The 21,706-nt window shown below is 43.5% G+C and overlaps 1 protein-coding gene across 1 annotated transcript in view; it reads left to right on the forward strand.

The window, feature by feature from the left end:
- The window catches only part of TOP1 (topoisomerase (DNA) I), a 39,593-nt gene extending 18,588 nt beyond the window's left edge, over window positions 1–21,005 (forward strand). The window contains exons 7-19 of the mRNA XM_010288174.1: window positions 4,027–4,142; window positions 7,416–7,537; window positions 8,856–8,978; window positions 10,222–10,409; window positions 11,025–11,169; window positions 12,238–12,381; window positions 13,561–13,746; window positions 15,326–15,394; window positions 16,025–16,139; window positions 16,881–17,008; window positions 18,147–18,241; window positions 19,033–19,182; window positions 19,587–21,005. Of these exons, the coding sequence (XP_010286476.1) occupies window positions 4,027–4,142; window positions 7,416–7,537; window positions 8,856–8,978; window positions 10,222–10,409; window positions 11,025–11,169; window positions 12,238–12,381; window positions 13,561–13,746; window positions 15,326–15,394; window positions 16,025–16,139; window positions 16,881–17,008; window positions 18,147–18,241; window positions 19,033–19,182; window positions 19,587–19,689 (1,684 nt within the window). The 3' untranslated portion in view covers window positions 19,690–21,005. The remainder of the gene's footprint in view (window positions 1–4,026; window positions 4,143–7,415; window positions 7,538–8,855; window positions 8,979–10,221; window positions 10,410–11,024; window positions 11,170–12,237; window positions 12,382–13,560; window positions 13,747–15,325; window positions 15,395–16,024; window positions 16,140–16,880; window positions 17,009–18,146; window positions 18,242–19,032; window positions 19,183–19,586) is intronic.
- The last annotated feature ends 701 nt before the right edge of the window (window positions 21,006–21,706 follow it).

A 21,706-nucleotide genomic window follows, 5' to 3' on the forward strand; every position in this document is an offset into this window, starting at 1 on the left:
ATGTGCAGATATATTAACTAGTATTCTGGTAGATCTTATCTCTGTTATTCAGAGGTTGCAACATGAGTGGGTGTCCACCTTTTTATTCTAGCTGCATGTCAACTGTGTGCCTCTTAAAACTGCTCCTGCCTCTGGCACAGAAATGAAAGTTGATCAAGTGACCAGTTAAGCTTGGGCTCTTTAGAAAAATGAATTTTGAAAATAGGTTTTGAATAGAAAGCACTTTCTTGCCCAGGATCCCACAGTAACATTGCTGAGCAACTGAAGTTGTGCTTTCACTGACTCTTAAATATTTTTAGAACCTTTTTAAAATAAATCTGAACTTTGTGGTTCATTTGGAAGACAGGCCTGTGCTGCATCAATAGTGCTCTGTGTAAGACTTACCGGATTTTTTTAACTATCTGCAGTAATTGAAACTATTGTTATTGATAGATTTGAGGAGCTATTACTTGTGTGTTTTTAGGTGTGGGCTTTAGTACTTCTCTCAGTTTAATGCATATGTAGTTTTCAAAGGCATGTGTGTTTTCTGCAGTCATGCAATCTCCTGTAATCTATTTTATGAGCTTTTGGGGATGTTTCCATGAACGTTTTCTTTTCTCAGATCATTTGACTATTTTTAATACATCTGTAGTGTTTGGGAATGCTTCTGCAATCTTCTTGAATCCTTTCAGATTCTTTTACCTCGTTATTATGACTCTTACTGATTCATCTTTAAAAAGAAAAATTCTTCTGTAGTGTTTCTAAGTCTTTGCATGTTTTCTCTTTGATTGTCACAGCTTCCTCAGAACATCACCACTTGTGTATTTTTTTCATACTTGTATAACCTCTTAGAAATTTGATTTTCAGGTCCTTCCCCTGAACTATCCTGATTTTTTTTTTTCCCCCCGAGCAATCCACTTTTTTCTTGATACCTTTGACAGCATATTTTTAATGTGCTTTGACATTAAGAAACTACAGGGATGTGAAGCAATAGGAAGCTACAGGTCTCCTTAAGCCTTAACAATCTATTGTCTTTTTGGCTTTGTCTCAGCTGCCCTTGCTGATTCTGTCTTAACTTAACTTAACTTGTCTTAACTTAACTGTTATCACAGCTCCCTCTTACTGTAGTCTGTATCCTTCAGCAGCAAACCTTTACTGGAAAGCTGTACTCTTCTCTCCTTGCCTGTCTTGGCAGCACAGTCCCAGGTAGCTGTGTTAAGTTCTGCGATTTGTGCTTACTGCTGAGGAAAACTGCCTTTGAAAGCATGTTTTGCAAAATTTGGCAGTAGGTAACTGCATCCTTCTGCTGATGTTCCTGTTGTCCATCTGCAGCTTTGTATAGCGTGTCTTTGCTGGACAGGGTTTCATTTGCACTTCAATTCTGCCTCTTACAGGCATTTTATGTTCTATCTGAGTCAATTTTCTGAACGTCTGATATTTTTTTTGGCTGCTTCCTCAAGTGCTTGCTGCCTTGAGCATTTTCATCCTCACTTATGTGAATACTTGACGCTAGACATTCCCAAGGCATTGGCCTCGTTCATCACCATGTGGAGCTCTTTTAGAGGTCATTTTCACACCCTGTCAGCGTGTGAAGAATATGTGATCCAGAAGTACACCTTATGAGCACTTCTCCCACCTTGTGTTATAGCAAGTTCATTTCCTTGAAATAACATATCCCTGAGGTATATTCTGGCTTTTTCCTAAGAATCTTTTCTATTTTCATTCCACTTAGAAAAAACCCTTGCCAGCTCTACCTTCCTGAGCCACCCTGTCATTCTTAGATGGGTTTGATATGGGATTTAACTGAGGAACCTGTATTACTAATTAGCACAGTTTCTGCTAAAATCAGGAAAGCAGCTTTCCTAATAAGCAGCATTCTTCTTGCTCCCACAAAATCATTTGTGGAACTTTGCTTCAGGACCAAGGAGCTACCTTGGGCAGTGTTACAGGAGTGCCTTTTTTGTTTTAAAACCAAAGGAGGATGAAAAATTGGCTAACCTCAGGAGTCTCAATTTTACCTTTTATGTTAACGCTTACGTACAAGGTTTAGGAAGGTGGAGGTGGAATTGGGAATGGTTTGTGATCTTTTTGTGGCAAACTTTGTGGTATCTTTGGGCTTAGAAACCACCCCATGGATCCCATGCTTCCGTGTAGCCCTCCCAAAAGGTACAATGTGCTTCAGCTATCTATCTACTGCCTTTTTAGTACTCCTTTTGCATGCATCCTTTATAAAAGAAGAGGAATGGGTAGAGGAACAGAATTTCGCTTCAGATAAACATCAGAGTGAGAAAAAGCCACGTCTGAAAAGCAAGAATGACAAACATATCCTGTGAAGTAGTAGCTACTGTGAATGATCCCCTCATTTTTTCTTACAGAACAAAAATTCTCACTGTCAGAGAGGATAACCTTTTTCTGGCTGGGAGGAGAGGCAAATGGCTTAGATTTATTTGTCTGGAAGGAGCTTCTGGGTAGAAGAACCTAGGCCTATGTTTGACAAAATATTTAGATTTCTAGCAGCTAATTAATTTAAAAACAATCATTAGAAATGTAAATATTTGGGATCTAGACTTCAAATGTCAATATTAGTTTCTTATATCAACATAATTTACCCAAGCCTTCTTCCCAGCCAAGGACTGAAATCTAACATGCAGGTTTTGTACCAATAGCTGGGACTGCGTGCTTTGCTGTTAACGATGTTACTGTGCTTCTCGTGAGAAAAAGGCAGGCCTAGTGCTGCCGTCAAAGAACGTGCCTTTCTACCTAAAGCAAAGCACTGTGTCCCATACAATTGTTGTTGTTCCTAAATTGATGTACAGGCACCAGTGATGAAGCATTTTGAGTGTCTTCTGGCAGAAGCGCTTTTCTCTGTACAGTGCTTATCTTCTGCATGGTGACCCTGTTATCTCAGGGGGGATGAGGTGATCTGTATTTGTGCATCACAGTTCCCGAGAAGCACGCACCACATGTGTGTCTTTTCTCAGCTGCTCTTGCACCCAGAATGGGACTGCTCCATAGGGCTGACGCTAGAGGGGAGCTTAAAGTTTTTTATTGTCATGGCTGCTCAACAAAGTTGTCTGGGCAATTCAAAGACCGAGTGCTGTGACAGGTTAATAGTCTTCCAGCTGATTAATCACTAAGGTAAAATTGGCTTTCTCAGCAGGGAATCCTATGCCAGCAGCATGTAGCAGTGATGTGCTGGTAATCATGAAAGCAGCGTATTGGGGAGGAGTGTGGAGTCGGTGGCTTGGGCACAAGGTGCTGGGAACTGGGGGAGGATACTGGCCTGGCGGGACCCCTTTTCTCTGTAGATGAATTGCTGACCCTGTGAGTTTGTTCAGTTGGCATGTGGGATTGGTGGCGCCTACCTTGCTGTGTTGTGATAAGTAACGCATCATTTGCAAACCACTTTTATAGAGGAGCTTTAAAGCAAGTTTTCAGTTTTCCTGTGCTACTCTGTTTTTCTTCAAGTATGATTTTCTTACCCAAAGAATTGGAATGAATTTAAAATGACAGAGCAGGTTTTTGTCTTTCTTGTCCAAGCAGGTTTGTTCTCATTTAGGTCGTAAATGAACATCTGTTTCTTTATCTCTGCCCTTAATGGCATACTTGCCCACATCTGAAAGCAGCTGCATAATATACTACAATTGTTTGGCTTTACTGAGCAGGCATCCTGGACCTGATGTTAGATCACAGCTGACTCTAATTTGGCATGATCCTAGCTGCTTTACAAGACTGAATTCTTCATTTTCTTAAGTTCTAAGCTTTTTCAGCTGCGTGATTTTGTGAAAGGAGCAGCAAGTGGGAGGTGAGGACTATGGTGTCATTAGACAACTTGTGACCCAAGGTGTTCTGTTCATGGCCAGGGCTGCCTTTTTTTTTTTTAAAGGAAAATAAATGGTTACAGTGCAGTCAATATTTATACTTGGTCTGTGCCTGGCAAAGCAATGATTGCATGCTGATTTTCTTTAGCACACTCTTATACCCACATAGTGATGAAATGAAGATTAGGAGCTTAAAACTGTATCGGTTCATATTTCTTTCTTGAAGGTGGGAAGAAGAGCGCTACCCTGAAGGCATTAAATGGAAGTTCCTAGAACACAAAGGTCCTGTATTTGCTCCACCATATGAACCTCTGCCTGAAAATGTCAAGTTTTATTATGATGGTGAGTTAATCTGTGTTTCCACTTGTTGGGAAGAGAAATAAACATTCTCAGGGTATTGTGATGTTCTTCCGGGGACTGAAGGGATGAGGAGGAGGTTTTGTTTTAGTGGTTAGCTTAAAAGAAGTTCCTCAACGGCTAAGTGAAGGAAGGAACAGCCTGCTGAATTCTGCTAACTGAGTTGACATGGAGATGAACTTGTTCTCACTCTGGCATTGCGGTAAATCTCTCAGGCTCCTTAACAGAATGAGTGCATCTCATGCCTGAGAGTAGCAGCGAATAACCAGCAGAGTACATAATTGTAGCTACTTCGTCACTGGTCACCTTTAGGCTTGCTCCATTTTCTTTAACCTTATGGATTTCAATTTCCATCATCTGTGATGAAATTCATGATCATTTGGTGGCATGAGCGGAATAAAAGACAATTGAATTTTGATACAGATGGTTAGGATCTTGTAGGAATGCATGGGATGACCCCGTTCTCAAGGACACAGCCCTGTGGTGTAAGTCATAGTCCCACTCACTAACCGTTGTGTGTGATAAAACTAATTGATGTGGGATTCTAATATGCTGGGCTGGCTGGTTGTTAGAGGCTCATGTGGAAGGGATTATATGATAGGATGCCTGCTGGAGACTTGATGACCTGTGTGTTTCCTTTTAGTTCTTGTGATTGTTAAATGAAGGATCAAATTAACCTAGGATTGAATTAAGTGGGAGGCATTTGAATGGATGAAAACATAATTTTTGGTGAAAGGGACATCTGCGCATGGAACTCTTCCATGTGCTGTTTTCATGTGACATGACACAGAGTTTTTAAATACTGAGAAAGAGGTGGCATTCATTTTCAGCAGCAATGTAGTGAAATGAACACATGGCATCCTATTAAAGGCTATATCCAAGCAAGTAGCACAGTGATGGGGGATGTCTACAGACTTCTTTGTTAGGGTTTGATAAACACTTGATAGAAAGTTGGAAGTTTTTTTCCTCTTGAAGAATGTATTATAGCTGTCCTGCTGTCTAGAGAAGGGGAGGGGCAAATGGCACTGTAGCTATCCCTTCGGTGCAGGCAGCAATAAGCTCATCTTCTATCTAGCCATCTATTTCACGAAACCTCTAGGAAGTGCAGGGATTTTTGCAACCTCTGTCTCTGTCATGGCAATGATTCATCATTATGCTCAACAATTATGAGGTGGGCAAGGGGGTCTGGCAAATAAAGTCATCACATAAGTCTTCCTTGAGAAACTAGGCAAAAACATCAGATGTCTGATTTACACAGCAGCTGCTGAGAGCCGCTGTCTGTGCTCACAATGCATTGTCTAATTTCAAGATTATCCTAGGATGATTTGTAGAGTCCAATAATCACGCCGTGGCTGGCCAGCCAGCTGCCAGGCTGTAGGCTCTCACTGGAGGAATCTGTCCTTTGCCTAGTGATTGCATTGCAGTGAGGCTGCCTGTTTTCATCTAACATAATGACTGCTGGACCTATTGTTAGTGCTTCCAATACCAGTGAAGGAGCTTGAAATGACAAAACCATCTTTTAGGGCTTGACTGTGTGTTTGAGTGGCTGTGGGTTAACAAGCTACTACTCATACCCTAGAGGTGGCTTGAACTTGCATGTTTTTTCTGAGGATGGGGCAAGGTAGGAGAGTAGATGGTGGCAGTTGTGCTTCAGTTTCTTCTGCTTATTACATTCCCTGGTTGCTCTCTGTTTTTCAATTTTTAAGTCAGGCAACTAATGTTCATGGATCTAGAATAAATCTCTTTTTTTCTTTTCCAGCCTTGTCACTGACAGCCTTTTCAAACCTTTGTAAAAAAGAGAAAATTGAGTGCAATGGAATATATTCTAAAGTAATTAGATAAAGGTGACTGAGCCTTCAGCAATTTGGGAAAAATATCGGTCATTTTAGCCCCATAATGTGTTACTAACTTGATAGCCTCTTTTAAGCTAGACTTGCAGCCTGGAAAAACCGTTTCCCTTGCTGTCTCTCCCTTCCCCCATTTCCTGTTATAAGCAAACAAATGCTGTATTTTAGGTTGCAGCTTAAAAATTGGCAGACTTACTGTTGGTTTAATTTAATTGTGGAATATTCTCAGATCATGGGGAGGACCTTTTGCTAAGTCCTGTTTTACGAGGGTTTATAGATCTTAAGGCTTTATAGACGACTCCCATGGTTTAATTGTGGAGATGATGCAACTTTTAAAAACATGCAGTAAATCAAAAGCGTGGGGTTTTTTTCCCCAAGAGCATAGAATCAACAGTAGTGTTTTTTGTATTGACTTTTGTGCAGTAAAATGGTTGTTAAAAAAGCCACAGGTGTTGACTGTCTGTCAGCTCACTGGGACTTTAAATATTTCTTGCAACTAGCTGGAGATGTGAGCTGAATGCAAAACCCTTCACAGGGATCACTGCCACCCCGTGTTGTCAGGAATGCAATCTGACCAAAAAGACGCTCGGTAGGAATGTTAGATGTTGAATCCAGAGCTTCGATGTTGCAGCAGCCTTTTTTCCCTTTTGTTTTAAAGTCCTCCTTTGCAGCAATTTCACTTTGTACTGCAGTCTTGCAGCTAAGCTGAAATGTGACCTCTCCATTCACTGAAAGCTCAGTCTTTCTTAAAAATTACTAGCTTTTGAGCCTGATTCGGAGACACAGGAGTGCATTCCCACAGCAAAGGGAACAGATAGCAGAATCCTGACACGTTTCCCTGCAATGAAGAGGAATTAAATATTTGGCATCACTTTACAGTCTATTTGTGGTGTATACATAGGAAGGGCTCTTCCTGGCTAGAAATAGCTAAAGGCTAGAAGGGGTGTTCCAAAGCAGAGTACCTCTGTGGGTAGAAGAGGAATACAGAGACTGTATTTCCCATATGTCCGAGTGCCGGAACATGAAATTTAATAAAATCCCTTGCCTCTTCCACTGCAAACAGCAGTATCTCCCCAGGAGCATGCATACCACTGGGGTGTCTCAGCGTAGGGTTTCCTGCAGGAGGCCTTTTCCCCTTCCTGCCCTGCGTCTCTCAGACCTGTCTCATCAGGTTGCTATTGCTTTTTTTAATGTTTAGATTCCAGAAGAAACATTTTGAAAAATATTTATGATGAAAGTGAAGCAATTGTGCTTTTCTGTTTCCTTTGTTCATCCAATTTACTGTACTTCGTAACATTTTTCAGAAAAACTGTGGTAAAAATACAGTGTCCTTTAAGGTAGTTACTGTGGCCTCTTTCTGGCTTCAATTCCTGTTTACCATTTTCTTTAAAAAGAAAACCTTTCTTTGTAGGTAAAGTCATGAAGCTGAGCACCAAAGCAGAAGAAGTTGCCACATTCTTTGCAAAAATGCTTGATCATGAGTACACTACAAAGGAGATCTTCAGGAAAAACTTTTTCAAAGACTGGAGAAAGGTATGCATGTAGTCCTGGGCTGGAATGACTGCAGGCATGGCTGGTGTCTCCTCAGCACCGGGCAGTGGAAAGAGGCTACTGTTACATGCACAGGAAGGTTTGCTTGAGGCAACTAAAAGCTGCCTCAGATTGTAGCTGTGAAATTTCCAGTTTATCCTGTAGTTCCACCAGGAAGGACCCTATCACAAATAGCTTTCTAAACCAACAAATTCAGACTTCTCCCAACCAGATTTGCCTGTTACAGCATGATAGGGTATAGCTGATCTGACTGTTTGTCGTGGTTTAGCCCCAGTCGGCAACGAAGCCCCATGCAGCCGCTCGCTCACTCCCCTGCGGTGGGACGGGGAGAGAATTGGAAGAGTAAAAGTGAGGAAACTCATGGTTTGAAATAAAAACATTTTAATAGGGAAAGCAAAAGCCGTGCATGCAAGCAGAGCAAAACAAGGGATTCATTCACCACTCCCCATGGGCAGGCAGGGGTTCAGTCAGCCCCAGGGAAGGAGGGCTGCATCATGCGTAATGGTTTCTTGGGAAGACAGATGCCATCACTCCGAATGTCCCTCCACCTCTTCCTTCTTCTTCATCCCAGCTTTATATACTGAGCATGATGTCATATGGTATGCAATATCCCTCCAGCCAGCCCAGGTCAGCTGTCCTGGCTGTGTCCCCTCCCAGCTCCTCATGCACCCCCAGCCTTCTTGCAAGCAGGCCAGCACGAGAAGCGGGACTGTCCTTGACTGCTTAGCAACAGCTCACAACATCAGCACGTTATCAACATTTTCTCATCCCATATCCAATACATAGCCTCACACTAGCTTCTGTGAAGAATACCAACTCTAACCCAGCTGAAACCAGGACACTGTTACATACCTTGTTGAAGAGACAGCTTTATATTAGAAAGAAACCCCTTCCAAAGACCTAAAACTCAGAACTTTGCCTCAGTCAGCTTATCAGCCATAAGATCAAACCTTTAGACCAGTTGATGCAGTTTTTCTAAATGGATTACTGGAATTTTCTCCCTATCCCTCAACAGTCCCAGACACTGTTTTGTGTGAGAGCATTTTGGGAGGTGGTACAGCATTGCCAGCTCTCACAGAGATCAGGCTGCTGGAAGGCCAGCGCTCCATATGCTCTGCTGCTTGTCCGTTTCTCTTTGAGCTGCTGGAGTGAGCATGTGCAAGAATTTGGGGATTCTTGGGGGTTTATTGTGACAGCCTGTCTGTTGTTCCTGTTTAAACTGCCTGGGGTAGGGTAAGCTCTGCTATGCATGAAAACTTACTACATATGAAAACTTAAGGCGCTACTTTCTTTCTGCAAGGAAATGACTTCTGAAGAGAAGAGCACTATCACCAGCCTCAGCAAGTGTGACTTCACCCACATGAGCCAGTATTTCAAAGCTCAGTCAGAAGCTAGGAAACAGATGTCCAAGGAGGAGAAACAGGTACCAAAGGGAATTCTAGAAGACTTCTTGATCCTTAGCTGGCTTGTAAACATCTTTACTGTGCAGCTCAGGTAGGGCAAAGTAGGGCAGTGGATACTCTATTAAGGATAGCTTTTCATTTTAGAGGCTCCTTGGATTTGGAGGGCAAAATTTGGGATGGTGGAAGGGATGCAGCAATGACATTAGAGAATAAAATAAGAGAACAAATCTTAAATATCAGGTAATATGGTTTTCTGAATAAAAATGAACTTTATTTTCCAGTAGCATGGCTGCAGTGGCTTGTGGGAAGAGAATTAAATAGTTTTTAGATGACTGAGACTTACTGCAATGGAAGTTGGAAACTTTCCCCAAGTTCTCAGTTAATCTTTTGCAATGCTACAGTCCTTTGGGTGAGGGTCCTGGTAGCTTGGGAGTGTGGCCTTTGGGGTCAGAAGGGTCCCACCAAAAGAGAGAGCCCATGTCTTATTGCTGTTCCCATTTGAGAAATGTGCGTGAGCCCTTCTCAGTTTCCCTCTGTGGTAGCTATTACAATGGAGCAAAAGTGGCTTTTTCTGTTAGTTTCTTAGCTGGCGCACCAGTGCTGTCTATGGGTCAGATGTTTTATTTTGGGCTGCAGTGTTTTTATTTTTCCTTCCATGTAATTAGAGTTCAAGCACAGAAGTATGCAGTGAAATCTCAGCACATTTTTACTTGGGAGACTGTGTTCTACTTATGAGACCATTTGGTGACACTGGCTTGACATGTGGCAGACTGGAGACATTCCTCTGCCTGCTTTCCAATGCTGAGTTCAAACACAGAAGTCTGGGGTTTTATACATAAACAAGATGTAAAGCTCAGTGGATGTCAAATGGTGAATACAGACTATAAAGCAGCAGTACTCTGCTTGGGCTGCCCTTGTAGCTGTGGTACGTGGGTAGAGGTAAATGCCTTTTTTGGGGCAAAATTGTAGCTGTCTTCACCAGCCCTAATGTTTCCCTCAAATACAAGTTTGAAAGAGATTTTTCAAACATTCTTTCCTTTTTTCTGGTTTGTGTGCTGCTTGCACTTCATGGATGCTTTTCTGGACGGTCTGCTGCTCTTGTGTGTTGATACAGCACTTGGCATGATGGGAATCTGGTTTTGAGTTGGATCTTCAGCATTAGTGTGGTGCAAATACCAAAATTTTTTTTTTAAGTCTTGGCATTTAGAGATATGTGTGTGGTGCTGGGTATACCATATCATCTTTGCTTTTGGCTTTTTCCAGAAAATCAAAGACGAGAATGAGCGGCTATTGAAGGAATATGGTTACTGCGTGATGGACAACCACAAGGAGAGGATTGCCAACTTTAAGATTGAACCCCCAGGTCTCTTCCGAGGTCGTGGGAACCATCCCAAAATGGGCATGTTGAAGAGACGCATCATGCCAGAAGACATCATCATTAACTGCAGCAAGTGAGCATTGGGTGCTTCACACCTTGGCTTTGCTTTCTAGATAGAATAGCTTCTTTTTTAAATCCTGTATAGGTTCATATCAAGCATGTAGAAATATGCATGCTGCTTATCTTACTCTTATATGGATAAGAAACTCAGTCATACAAGCAAAGACTGAACAAGGCTATCATGGGCTTCATGAAGAACTTTGTCAACATATTTTCTTCCTCATACCTACAGCCTACATGTGCTTAAATAGTCTTTCCTGCAAGTATTGCCAGAAATTAATTTTCTTCTAGGTAGGTTGCCCTACTTTGTCTTCCTTGATGTCGAAGGTTAAGGTTTGGTGGGCTTCTCTTCAGTCTTGTCCTGATAAGTGTCCACACTATTGCAGTGTCCACAAATCAGATCTGGTCCTAGCAATGTGTGTTCCCATCTATAGTGTATTCTTTAGAAGAAACATATTGATAGTAGTTACATTTCTGATCTTTGACTGTTCACTTTGATTCACTTGATTTCCCGCTTGTGGAAATACGTACGCTTTCGTTGTTTGATGGTATTCATTACTATCTCTCTTTTGATGCTGTGGAAGTCTCTTTAAATAGTTTTTATTTGCTCTTTTGTAATTTTCTGCAGGGATTCCAAGATCCCCCCCCCTCCACCAGGACACAAATGGAAGGAGGTCCGGCATGATAACAAGGTTACCTGGCTGGTGTCATGGACTGAGAACATCCAAGGCTCTATCAAATACATCATGTTGAACCCTAGCTCAAGAATTAAGGTAAAGATCTAGTTAAAAAAAGAATATCTTACTGGTCACGTATCCAAGAGGCAAATGTAGCTGTTGGCTAGGAGAGTGATAGGAGGTCAGGCTGTCTTGCGATTTCATCCTACATTGAAAAACATGGGAAAGTTTCTGTGCTTCTGTTCCCCTTGAAACAAAATAATACAATTGCTGCACAGGACAGCAGATGAAATCTGGAAAATATGTATTGAAAAGCATCATTGTGTCATTCCTAGTAGGAATTCTTTACTCTGTATAAACCTAAAAGGAATCAATTTATCCAAGAACAGACTTGCTCTGGTGGATATTTTACCCACTTTTGCCCCAGCTTTCCCTGCCTGATCATGTAGTGAAGTTCTAACCATGGGTTGCTTAATTAGTCAATTGTAAAATGAAAAACATGGCCAGGCTACTGGCTGAGCAGGCTGATAAGGAGCTCGTGACTGTAGGAAAACAAACCCGGCTGTGAGAACAAATATCCAGTCAACAGATCAAGTCCATAAAAGCAATGATAAACCTGTTGAAAGGTAAGTAGCCTTCAGTTTTGGGGATAGGATTTAAGCTCTTCTCACGAAGTCTTTTTTTAAGAGATTTTTTTTTTCCTGGATTGGAAACAAAGAGGTTTGTCCCACAAGTATAGGGAAATATCTCTTTCCTTGTGAATTCATGCCCTCTTTTTGCCATGATTTGAATATATAATAATGATGATGAACTATTGATGTTGCTTTTATGTTACATGGGTGTTCTGATTTCACAGCTGAAGGAACATAAGTGTCATCGAATAAAGCAGGGGAAACCATTTATATGTTGAGAAGCATGGAAGACATAATGTCTTTTGTGTCTTTATAGTTGCTTCCGTGGAAGTGTTTAATATTGTGGAAATATGAATTACCTACAGCTGCATGGCACCATAGTTTGAAGCTGAGCTGTTCAGCAGCAAAATCTCAGTGCTTTTGTACAGAGAGACTATTTGCCATGCACAGACTTGCAAAGCCTTGAAATGCAGATTAGAACCGGTCCTCTCCTTGCTTTCTGATGCTGACTCTGTCCCGACTTTCTCTGCAGGGTGAGAAGGACTGGCAGAAGTACGAGACAGCTCGAAGGTTGAAGAAGTGCGTAGATAAAATCCGAAATCAATATCGAGAAGACTGGAAATCCAAAGAGATGAAAGTACGGCAGAGGGCTGTGGCACTGTACTTCATTGATAAAGTAAGGCTTGTTCCCCAGCACCACTCCTCTTACCTTTCCTGTCTTTCTGGGAGTACTCAGAAATGCTGTGTGTCTGTTCCTAGGGCAGAATTGAGCCCTGTTACTGAGGTATCCTGAGACTTCCTGGTGGGCAGGCTCATGTCTCCTTTTCCTTCCCATTACCTGGAATCCACAGCAATGAACTATTGTACTAAACATGGCTATTTCAGGCAGCATTGTTTTAGTTCAGGCAAAATTCGCAGCCTGGTTTCAGAATCGCCCAGTTGGATTACTGGGGCGTTTGTGTGGACCTTTTGTCTCCAGCTGTTCCAGTTTTCCTGCTGGCAATTTCTGCTGGTTAGTCACCTCTTTAGTTTGAGGTCACATTTGTGAGGTTTCATGATTATGCTAAGCTTTTCACCACAGCATAAAGAAAACTGCAGTTGTATTGATGCATTTAAAGCTACTTACAACCAGTTCCCAGAGAGCTGTTGCCCTGGTAGTGTATGGTGTCTTGACCAACTAAATTAACAGGTTTTGTTCAAAATGGTTTGATGTAAAACCAGGGAACTTTGATTTGAATAATTGTGGTTTCACATGAACACAGAAGGTTTTTCTACAAAAATCAGAAATTAGTTTAGGCAATAGTGTTAAAACACATTTTTAATGCATCCGAATGTGTAGCCTTTTGATTATTTATATAACCCAAAGTGTCCTATATGCATTTCAAAGTTATTTATTTAGCGTTCAGTAAAGAGGTCGGATCATAAAGATGAACAACTGAACTTTATGACTTTGTATCAGGTTGAGTTCACATGAAAGTCAGTTTTATGTTTTTAAAAAATATAATATGTTTTGAAATAGATTTCAATGTCAGAACTGTCTTACAGTTTGAGTTACTTAATGAGCAAAAGTTGGTAAAACATCTTGCTTTAAACTTCTCTTAAAAAAAATTAAGGTATTCTGGTAGATTGCTAGATTTGTGGCTTTAGTGTAGGGTTATTTAAAACAGATTTAAAGAGAACTTAATATTGTTCAATAAAAACATTTGTAAGTGTCAATTTTACCCACTCAAATGCATTTTCTTCCTTTCTCTCTCTGACACTGCTGATTCTAGGCCAATGTCTGAAAGTTTCCAGCGTCTGTACATTACTGGGTTGGTTTGAAATGCTTACCTCTCTTGTCTTGATATAAATGTAGCTTGCCCTGAGAGCTGGTAATGAAAAAGAAGAAGGAGAGACAGCTGACACCGTGGGCTGCTGCTCTCTGAGAGTAGAACATATCAAGCTGCATCCTGAACTGGACGGCCAGGAATACGTGGTTGAGTTCGACTTCCTCGGAAAAGACTCCATCCGATACTACAACAAAGTCCCTGTTGAGAAGAGGGTAAGGCATCTTCACAAACACATACGCAGATGGAATTGCAGAAAAATGTGGTCAGCACAGTTTTGGTGGCAATAACAAGGTGCTTCGTCACCAATCAGACACCTAGCCAGAAAATAAGACAGTTAATGTTCTTCCCTTTTTATTGGCAGTGCCATGGAAGATAAGGGTGCTGGTGGTGTGACATAACCCAGCAGATGAGATACTTAAACATCTTACTGCTCTTCCCTGTGGTCTTGATGTCAAGAGTTGGCATAAACATAACTGTAACAGCTATGTTAGATGAGTTTCTTGGGTCTCATTCTGGTCAGCAAGAGTTGGTTTTGTCACCTGTAGATGGTAGAGCTCTAGGCCCATATGACAAGTAATAGCATAAAAGGTTCTGAAATACATTGCTGGACGGCCCTGTTAGAGCAGCAGTTTGACTTGGGCTTTCATGATGCTAGCTTCTCTGTCACAGTGGTTTTTGTTCATGTGGGAGATGAGCCTGCACTGAGGTAGGTCTTGCTCTTCGATGCTCTAGGGCATACAGAGTAGGTGCACTGCTACTTCTGGCCTATGAACCTGGGTATCTACCAACGAAGACTTCTTTCCTAGGCAATGTTAATTCATTTATTTCTTCTCATCCACCATTTTCAAATCTGGTGTGATCTTGACCTCATTCCAGAATAAAGCCCCATCCAGCAGTGTGAAGCTGGAGGGTACTAGCCAAAAAGACTTTTGTGGGCATAACAACTTTGCATCTGGCCCACAGCTCTGCAGTCAGCACAGTATGTTAGATACTGCATGTATAATACTGCAATGACAATCGGCAGTAAATGTTGGACTCTTTGGGAGCAAAACAACTGAAAAGAACCAAGCTATGGCTGCTATAGAAATGAGTATGTGCTGGAATTCTTACTTGTTTAAAGAAGAAAACATTTTTTTCTGTTTAAATGTATTGATGTTGGTATATCTTGGTGTCTTTTCAGTGCTTACAATAGGGAATTGATTATTGTGGAACTAGAAATCTTTGTGTGTTAGGTATAGAAGAAGAATGTGTGTTGTTGAGAAGCTGGGAACTGGGGATTTGGAGCACGCAGAGCTGGGATTTATGGTCTCTTGTATAATCAAAGATGCTTTGATTATTCTCCCTTCCCCAGTGAGACTTGTTTGGGATGGAACTGCATAAAACATTTAATGCAGCAATGGGGTTGGGTTTTGGTAGCTTCACTCCATGGGAAATGGCTCAGGGATCTCTTTGGCTGGAGTGATGATGGAGAGTAAGGGAAAGATGGTAGTTTGGGGGTCTCTTTCCATTAGGCAGCTAAGCCAGAGCAGAATCAGGTCTTCTGCAATCTTGATCTAAAGGATGAGGATAAAGGGCATAAAGGTTCAGGGCTTCTGTTGCTGGGAAGGAACCTTCAACACAAGCACAGTATTGAGATATGTCTTTGCCTTCTGGGAAGTGACATCCAGCATTGTAACTGTTGCCTGAAAACAGTTCAAGTGGCTCCCTGGCAGTGTTGCTTCTTCATGTATTACTGCTAGCCAGTGCTGTCTGGTCTGTGTGCCTGAAGTTACTGGTTTTCTTTTCCTGCAGGTGTTTAAGAATCTTCAGCTGTTCATGGAGAACAAGCAGCCTGAGGATGACCTCTTTGACCGCCTCAATGTAAGCACGTAGTTAATGGTGAGGGGTATTGGTAGAGCTCCCTCTGCACCAGGCAGTAACAACCGCTCTGTTCCAGAAGCGGTTTCAGTGGCTATTTTTTTTCCAGAGCTGGCCTGAGCAGCCTGAAAGTAGTGAAAGTCTGTCTCAATCCAGTGTCTGTATTGTCCACTGTGCCCACAGGTTCCTGAAGCAATGGGCTTTGGTCCTGGTGAGCCTGGCTGGCTCTGACTTGGGGAGGTTTTTTTCAGAGTTCAGAGAAGATGATTGTGTGAGGTGACAGATTTTCAGATGCCATCCCCATCTGCACATTTGGCTATGGGAGCACTGTGGTGGTTCAGGCACCTTCCCTGGGATGGGACAGGCACGCTTCTACCTGTTGGGAACCAAAACCTCCACACTGAAGAAAACTTTTTGGCCACTTGTGGTACTTGATACCAATCTAATATTTGTTGGTTCTTTGTTCATTTTTCCTGTGGTTTCAGTGATGTTGTGGCCATTCTGTGTGGTCAAGTCTGAGTACACTAGGCTTCAGCCATGAGCTGCATGTCTTCGTCAGCAGTGTGTCCAGAGATTTCACAAACGCTGCAGTCAATTCTAGTGCTAACTGTCATCTTCCTTCTGCTTCCTTAGACCAGTATCTTAAATAAACATCTTCAAGACCTTATGGAGGGACTGACAGCCAAGGTATTCCGTACTTACAATGCCTCCATCACGCTACAGCAGCAGCTCAAGGAGCTCACTAATCGTAAGTCTTGTCCTTGAAACTGAGGGGAACAGATCTTATCCTGCAGTACAGACCTGCCTTCCTTGGCTGAGCCACAAGTCTTATATCTGTACACCACTTCTTCGTTGCAGTTCTCCCAGTGTAAATGTCAGACAGATGAGGTTTGACCAAAAATCTGCTGCCAGACAATCTTTTGGGGTAGTTGAGCAGCCCAGCACTGGGGCAGGGCAGAGCTGATTTGTGAGCATACCAAGGTGCACCTGCTAGTTTATGCCTGTCCTTTACCAAATCTCTTATTTGCTTTCTGTTAATTCTGAAATGCTGCAGGTGGCAGACAAGGCAGATACCTCTGTAGCAGCCCCGTGTTTCTTGTCTGCTCATTCACAATTTCTCTGTTGAGCACTGGTAGCTTGCACTTTAACAACTTTACAGAGTGGGCATGTTGGATCTGTGAAGCCCAACAGTGTATTGAGCGGTGTGGTCCTGATGCCGTCTGCTCTGAGCATGGATGTGCTTCCCATCTCTTGAGTGGCAAATGGTGTTTGTTGCTATTGAAGAAACCATCCCAGAAAGAGTTTAGGGCCCAGGGTGGGTGTGATCGGGTTCTCATGACTGTAACTAGAGTACAGTGTTGAGACTGACCCATCAGAGGGGAAGGTCAGTTCTGCAGCGACTGTGAGCTTGTGGAGTCCAGGAGGACACTGGCTGGGGCTGCACAGCCCTGGAGAACCCACTTGTTCACCACTTTCTTGTACTTTGCAGCGGACGACAACATCCCAGCAAAGATCCTTTCTTATAACCGTGCCAACAGAGCGGTTGCCATTTTGTGTAACCACCAGAGGGCTCCGCCGAAGACCTTTGAGAAGTCCATGATGAACCTGCAGAGCAAGGTACCCCCACCCTTGCCCAGTTCTTGGGTTGGGGCAGGGCTCCACATGCTGCATCTCGGGAGTCAACGTTTCCTTTCACTTGGGGTGAAATGGAAGCAGAGCCTGCTTTTCCCTGTCAGGAGCTGGTTAGTGCTGCGTCAGAGATGGGCCTGCTCGGAGAGAAGGACTCCAGAGGCAGAGTAGTGAGCTGAAAAGGGATACCTTTCAGTCTGAGTCATCTTTTACTTGTAAAGACCAAGACCAGACCCTTTTTATCTGCCCTTCATCCAATAGCTATGTGTTCTGCTGCCATCAAATTTCAGAGCAGTCTCTAGCTCTGATTTGTGTCCCCTAAAGAGCCCAGAGTGGGCATCTACCCCTGTTGCATGAATCCTAGGCCACTGTCAGTGCAGGCTGTGTACATGGTACATTATGCCCCTCTGACTTGACCTCTTCCTTTGCAGATTGTTTCTGGTGAAGGCCATGAGGTCCAAAGGGGTTAGGTCTGTTCCTGGTCTGCCTTTAGAATAACCTTCACAATAAGAGCTTCTGGTTTGGCACTGCAGTGTCCCCTGCTTCTGTAACACCTAACATGGCTGCCTTCACCCTAGATCTTTAGAGCTTGGGGGATGTTTAAGGGGAATGATTGAACAGGGGCTGCAAAATGCTAAATCTCCCTGAATCCTAAACTTACTGGAGAAGAATTGCCTGAAGCCTTAACAGCTTTCAGCCTGTAGAATTTGGGGCAAGAAATGATTCATGCAGAGGGAACAGGGATCATCCTTCCGTGTTACGATCAGGGAGTTGGTACTGGCTGGATACAGAGGAGACAGACAAGCTGCCCAGAGGGGGCTGTTGGCCAGTCCCAGGCCAAGCCAATTTCTTTGCCTGCTTGGTTGTAGCTGTGTGAGAGCTCCCAGCACCACCTTGTCTTTGGAATGAGTGAGGCCCTATTTTCTGATGGGAACATTTCACCACACTAGGCTTTACAGAAAACTGAAAGGCCAGTGGCCTAATTGTTCTGCAGAAGTGGGTCTGAGCACTGGTAGATTCTGAACGTGGTCACAAAGTCATTCCCTGGGTCATGCTGCCCAGGGGTGACTGCCACAGTTTTTAGCAGCTTGTTCACAGTGCTGCCATCTGGTTTTCCCTCTCCTAGATCGATGCCAAGAAGGAGCAGTTAGCTGATGCCAGGAGAGAACTGAAAAGCGCCAAAGCTGATGCCAAGGTCCGGAGGGATGAGAAGTCTAAAAAGTAAGGCTGGTGTTTCTGGGCTGTGCAATGCTCCCAGTACTTAGCTCCAGATGGGTCCTTCACCCTGTATTCTGTTTCCTCAGACTGTGATCTGGGAAGATTTCCTCAGGCTTTCTTGTCCCCTCTTTATTCTATGCATGAAGAAATAGCCTTCAAGTTGAGGACCATAGGGTGGCCTGCCACTGCAGTTCCAGATGTGGCCACTAGCATTAGTCTCTACTATGTCTCTTAGCTCTCTAAGCTGAGCACCAGCCAGTGCTCAACCACCCTGCTGCCCAGGACCAAGCAGAGCAAATGGATCCAGTGTGCAGCATTGCCATCTTAGTGGGGAGCCAGGAGTTACACAATTGCACATGCAGTTCCCTGGGTTCTGTTCTGCTCTGTTGGAAGCCCACAGTGCAGATGATGTACTTGGACTCTGTGTGGGCTCTGCAGAATAGCCACAGGGGTGCTGAGTTAAGGGAGCTCTGAAAGCAGAATCACAGCATGACTATTACAGAGGGATAGATGGGCTGGTTTTAAAGTGGGCGTAGCATCAGTACAGTTCAGGCTGTTGCCTCCAACCCTTTAAAAGAAAACTGCTTAAGATTTCTGCTCTGCCTCTTTGAAAATGTCAGTTCTTAATGGCATGTACTGAGTGTTTTCTGTCACCATCTGTGCTGACATAGCTGCCCTTTGTGGCTGGTGGCATTGCTTACCTTGAGCAGAATCCCTTTGGGTTCCCACAGTGCTGCCATCTCAAGCCTAGAAGGGCATTAGGAATTAAATGCTTTGATTCTTTCCCACCCCAGGTCAGTGGAGAGCAAAAAGAAAGCAGTGCAGAGGATTGAGGAGCAACTGATGAAGCTGGAGGTTCAGGCTACAGATAGGGAGGAGAACAAGCAGATTGCATTGGGCACCTCCAAACTCAACTATCTGGATCCCAGGATCTCTGTTGCTTGGTAAGCATCTGCCTGTGGTGTGCGGGAAGGAGCCCACCCCTTCACTTCTGTCTTGTCCCTCCAGTTAGCAGACAAGGGCTGTGGCTGAGAGCAGTGCCCCTGTGCTGCCAGAGATGTGTCTCTGTGGCATTCCGTTCCATCTTCAAGTGGTTTTGGGAAGTTACAAAAGAGTCTCTTGGGGCAAGTGTAACATGCCAGGCAAAGCCAGCACCGCACTGGGAGGTGATGGGTCAAGGAACCTGCAGGGTCGCACACCGGGAGGCTGGTCCTGCTCAGCTGAGTGCCGTGTCCTGTAAAGGAGCAGAGCTGGGACGGTGCCGGGGAGAGCGAGGTGGTTCTGCCATGCAGCGGGAGCTTGAGTGCCTGTGCTGTGTTGACTCTTAACAGCGTCTCCTCTTCTGCAGGTGTAAGAAGTGGGGAATTCCTATAGAGAAGATTTATAACAAAACCCAGCGAGAGAAATTTGCCTGGGCTATCGACATGGCAGAGGAAGATTATGAGTTTTAACCTGTTTTTAATGAGCTGAATTTTATGGGGGGAAAAAAAAAGGGGGGACTAGCCTGGTTTTTAGGGAGATTGATAAACTGTGAGCCTTACTTGTCCTTGGATGCTGGGGAATGGGGAAGAAAGGGGCAAGTGAGCATCAGATAAAACAGCCAACATCTTGCAGAAAGCATAACCTGGAAATATCCTAAAGGAGCTGAGCCAGTTGTCCTATGGACAACTTATTTAAAAATGTTTCAGAGATCCAAATTCTAGCTGTCTGGTTTGTGTGGTTTTTCTCTTGAGGCAGGGCAAGTGGATGGGGGATTTGTCAACCTTCCGCCAGGCAAATTCACCATCACACTGAGAGCGTGGGAATCTTTAGCTACTGTATACAAAATCCAATTATATTGGTGCGTTTTTACAGTTAGGGTTTTGCAATAACTTCTATATTTTAATAGAAAATGGACTCCTTAACCCCTGCCCTTCCCCTCCCACTCCCACCCCATTTCAGAATTTAACAAATAAAACAAAATTTAAGAAACCCAACGCACCTGTTACAGCTGTCACTATAGTCATGGAAATACCCAAATCTTTTTTAATTTGTCACTTGAAACAGTCGTGGCATTGGAACATGAATTACAAATATCCACCACATTTGTTCAGAGCAAAGCATGATGGGAAACCAGCCTCCTGACTTGAGTGTTCCTTTTTTAAATGTGAATTTTTATTTCTTTTAATTATTTTAAAATATTTAAACAGGTTTGGGGTTTTTTTTCTTGATCTTAAAGATCATGTAGATTTGGGGAGCGGGTGGGGGGATGGGGCCGTGTGATGGGGAGACGCGTGTGGAATTTGAGGACAAGTGAAATTGGCAACAAGTGACATTCACATCACCCTTTGTTCTGAACATGCTCTGTACACTTCAAGAATATCTACTTTTTAGGTTTGTCAGACTGTTTTACCTTTACCCCCTTTTTTTCTAAGCCCCACTCTGCTCTTTTACTTGAAAGATTTTATTGTGTAAAAAGAAGTTTCACAGGTCAATAAATTTCGAGGGAAATGAGCATCGGTCCAAAAAGGAAAATAATCAAGATTTTAGGGCTTTTATTTTTTTCTTTTGTAATTGTGTAAAAAAAATTTAAAAAATTAAAAAGCAGAATTTTAATGTGAAACCTTTTTTTGCTATAATCATTAGTTTTAGAGGCATTGTTAGCGTAGTGTGTGTGCGAAGACCATTTCCTGCAGCCTTTCCTCAACAAGTATCTTCTATTTTTATCATGAATTCCCTTTTAATCAACTGTAGGTTATTTAAAATAAATTCCTACAACTTAACTGAGTGTTGGTGTCTCTGTGTTCTTCACTTCGGGCCCCTGGCCGTGAGGTCCCTCGGATGGGGAGGGGTCTGGTACCACATTGTTCTTGCAGCCGCCGTACAGCAGGGATGCTCGAGCCTTTCTCATTTGAACAGGGCTGCCCAGAGGACGCTGAGGCCGTGGCAGGGGCCGGGTGGGTCAGGGTTGACCCGGTGGTTGTGTCTTCATCAGGGGTGAGTTGAGAGGATGCGGGTTCATAATGATGCCAGGGATCTGAAACGAAGTACCTGGCTGTGGCTGGCTTTTGGGAGGGATAACGCTTTCCACAGCTGCTGATGTTGCCCATCTGTTTTGAGTAACTGTCACCACTGCTCGCTTGTGTTGAGTCGTGGTGGCTCTGTGGTAGGTGGGTATGGTCTCGTAGCCAGACCCTCAGTGGGTGGAGGAGCTGGTCCTACAGCATCACGGCGTGGGGTGTTTTGGAGCCCTGGCTGGGGGCACAAAGCTGAGCAGGCTGTCCCGCCAGCCTGCGACCCTGCTGCTTGCTCAGGAGCTCACGTTAATGCTGGGGCTTGAGGTGGTCCATCAGCTCACCTGGTTCCCAGATCCCTCATCTGTGCTCCCTGCATGGCCGTGTGCTTGTCCGGGTTGGGTTGTGCCCCTCCAGGGAAAACTGCCTGCAAAAGAATGTGCTGAAACATCAGCAGCCTGACCCTCCAAGCTCT

Source organism: Phaethon lepturus, unplaced genomic scaffold (assembly GCF_000687285.1).
Source record: "Phaethon lepturus isolate BGI_N335 unplaced genomic scaffold, ASM68728v1 scaffold17735, whole genome shotgun sequence".
Classification (NCBI taxonomy): domain Eukaryota; kingdom Metazoa; phylum Chordata; class Aves; order Phaethontiformes; family Phaethontidae; genus Phaethon; species Phaethon lepturus.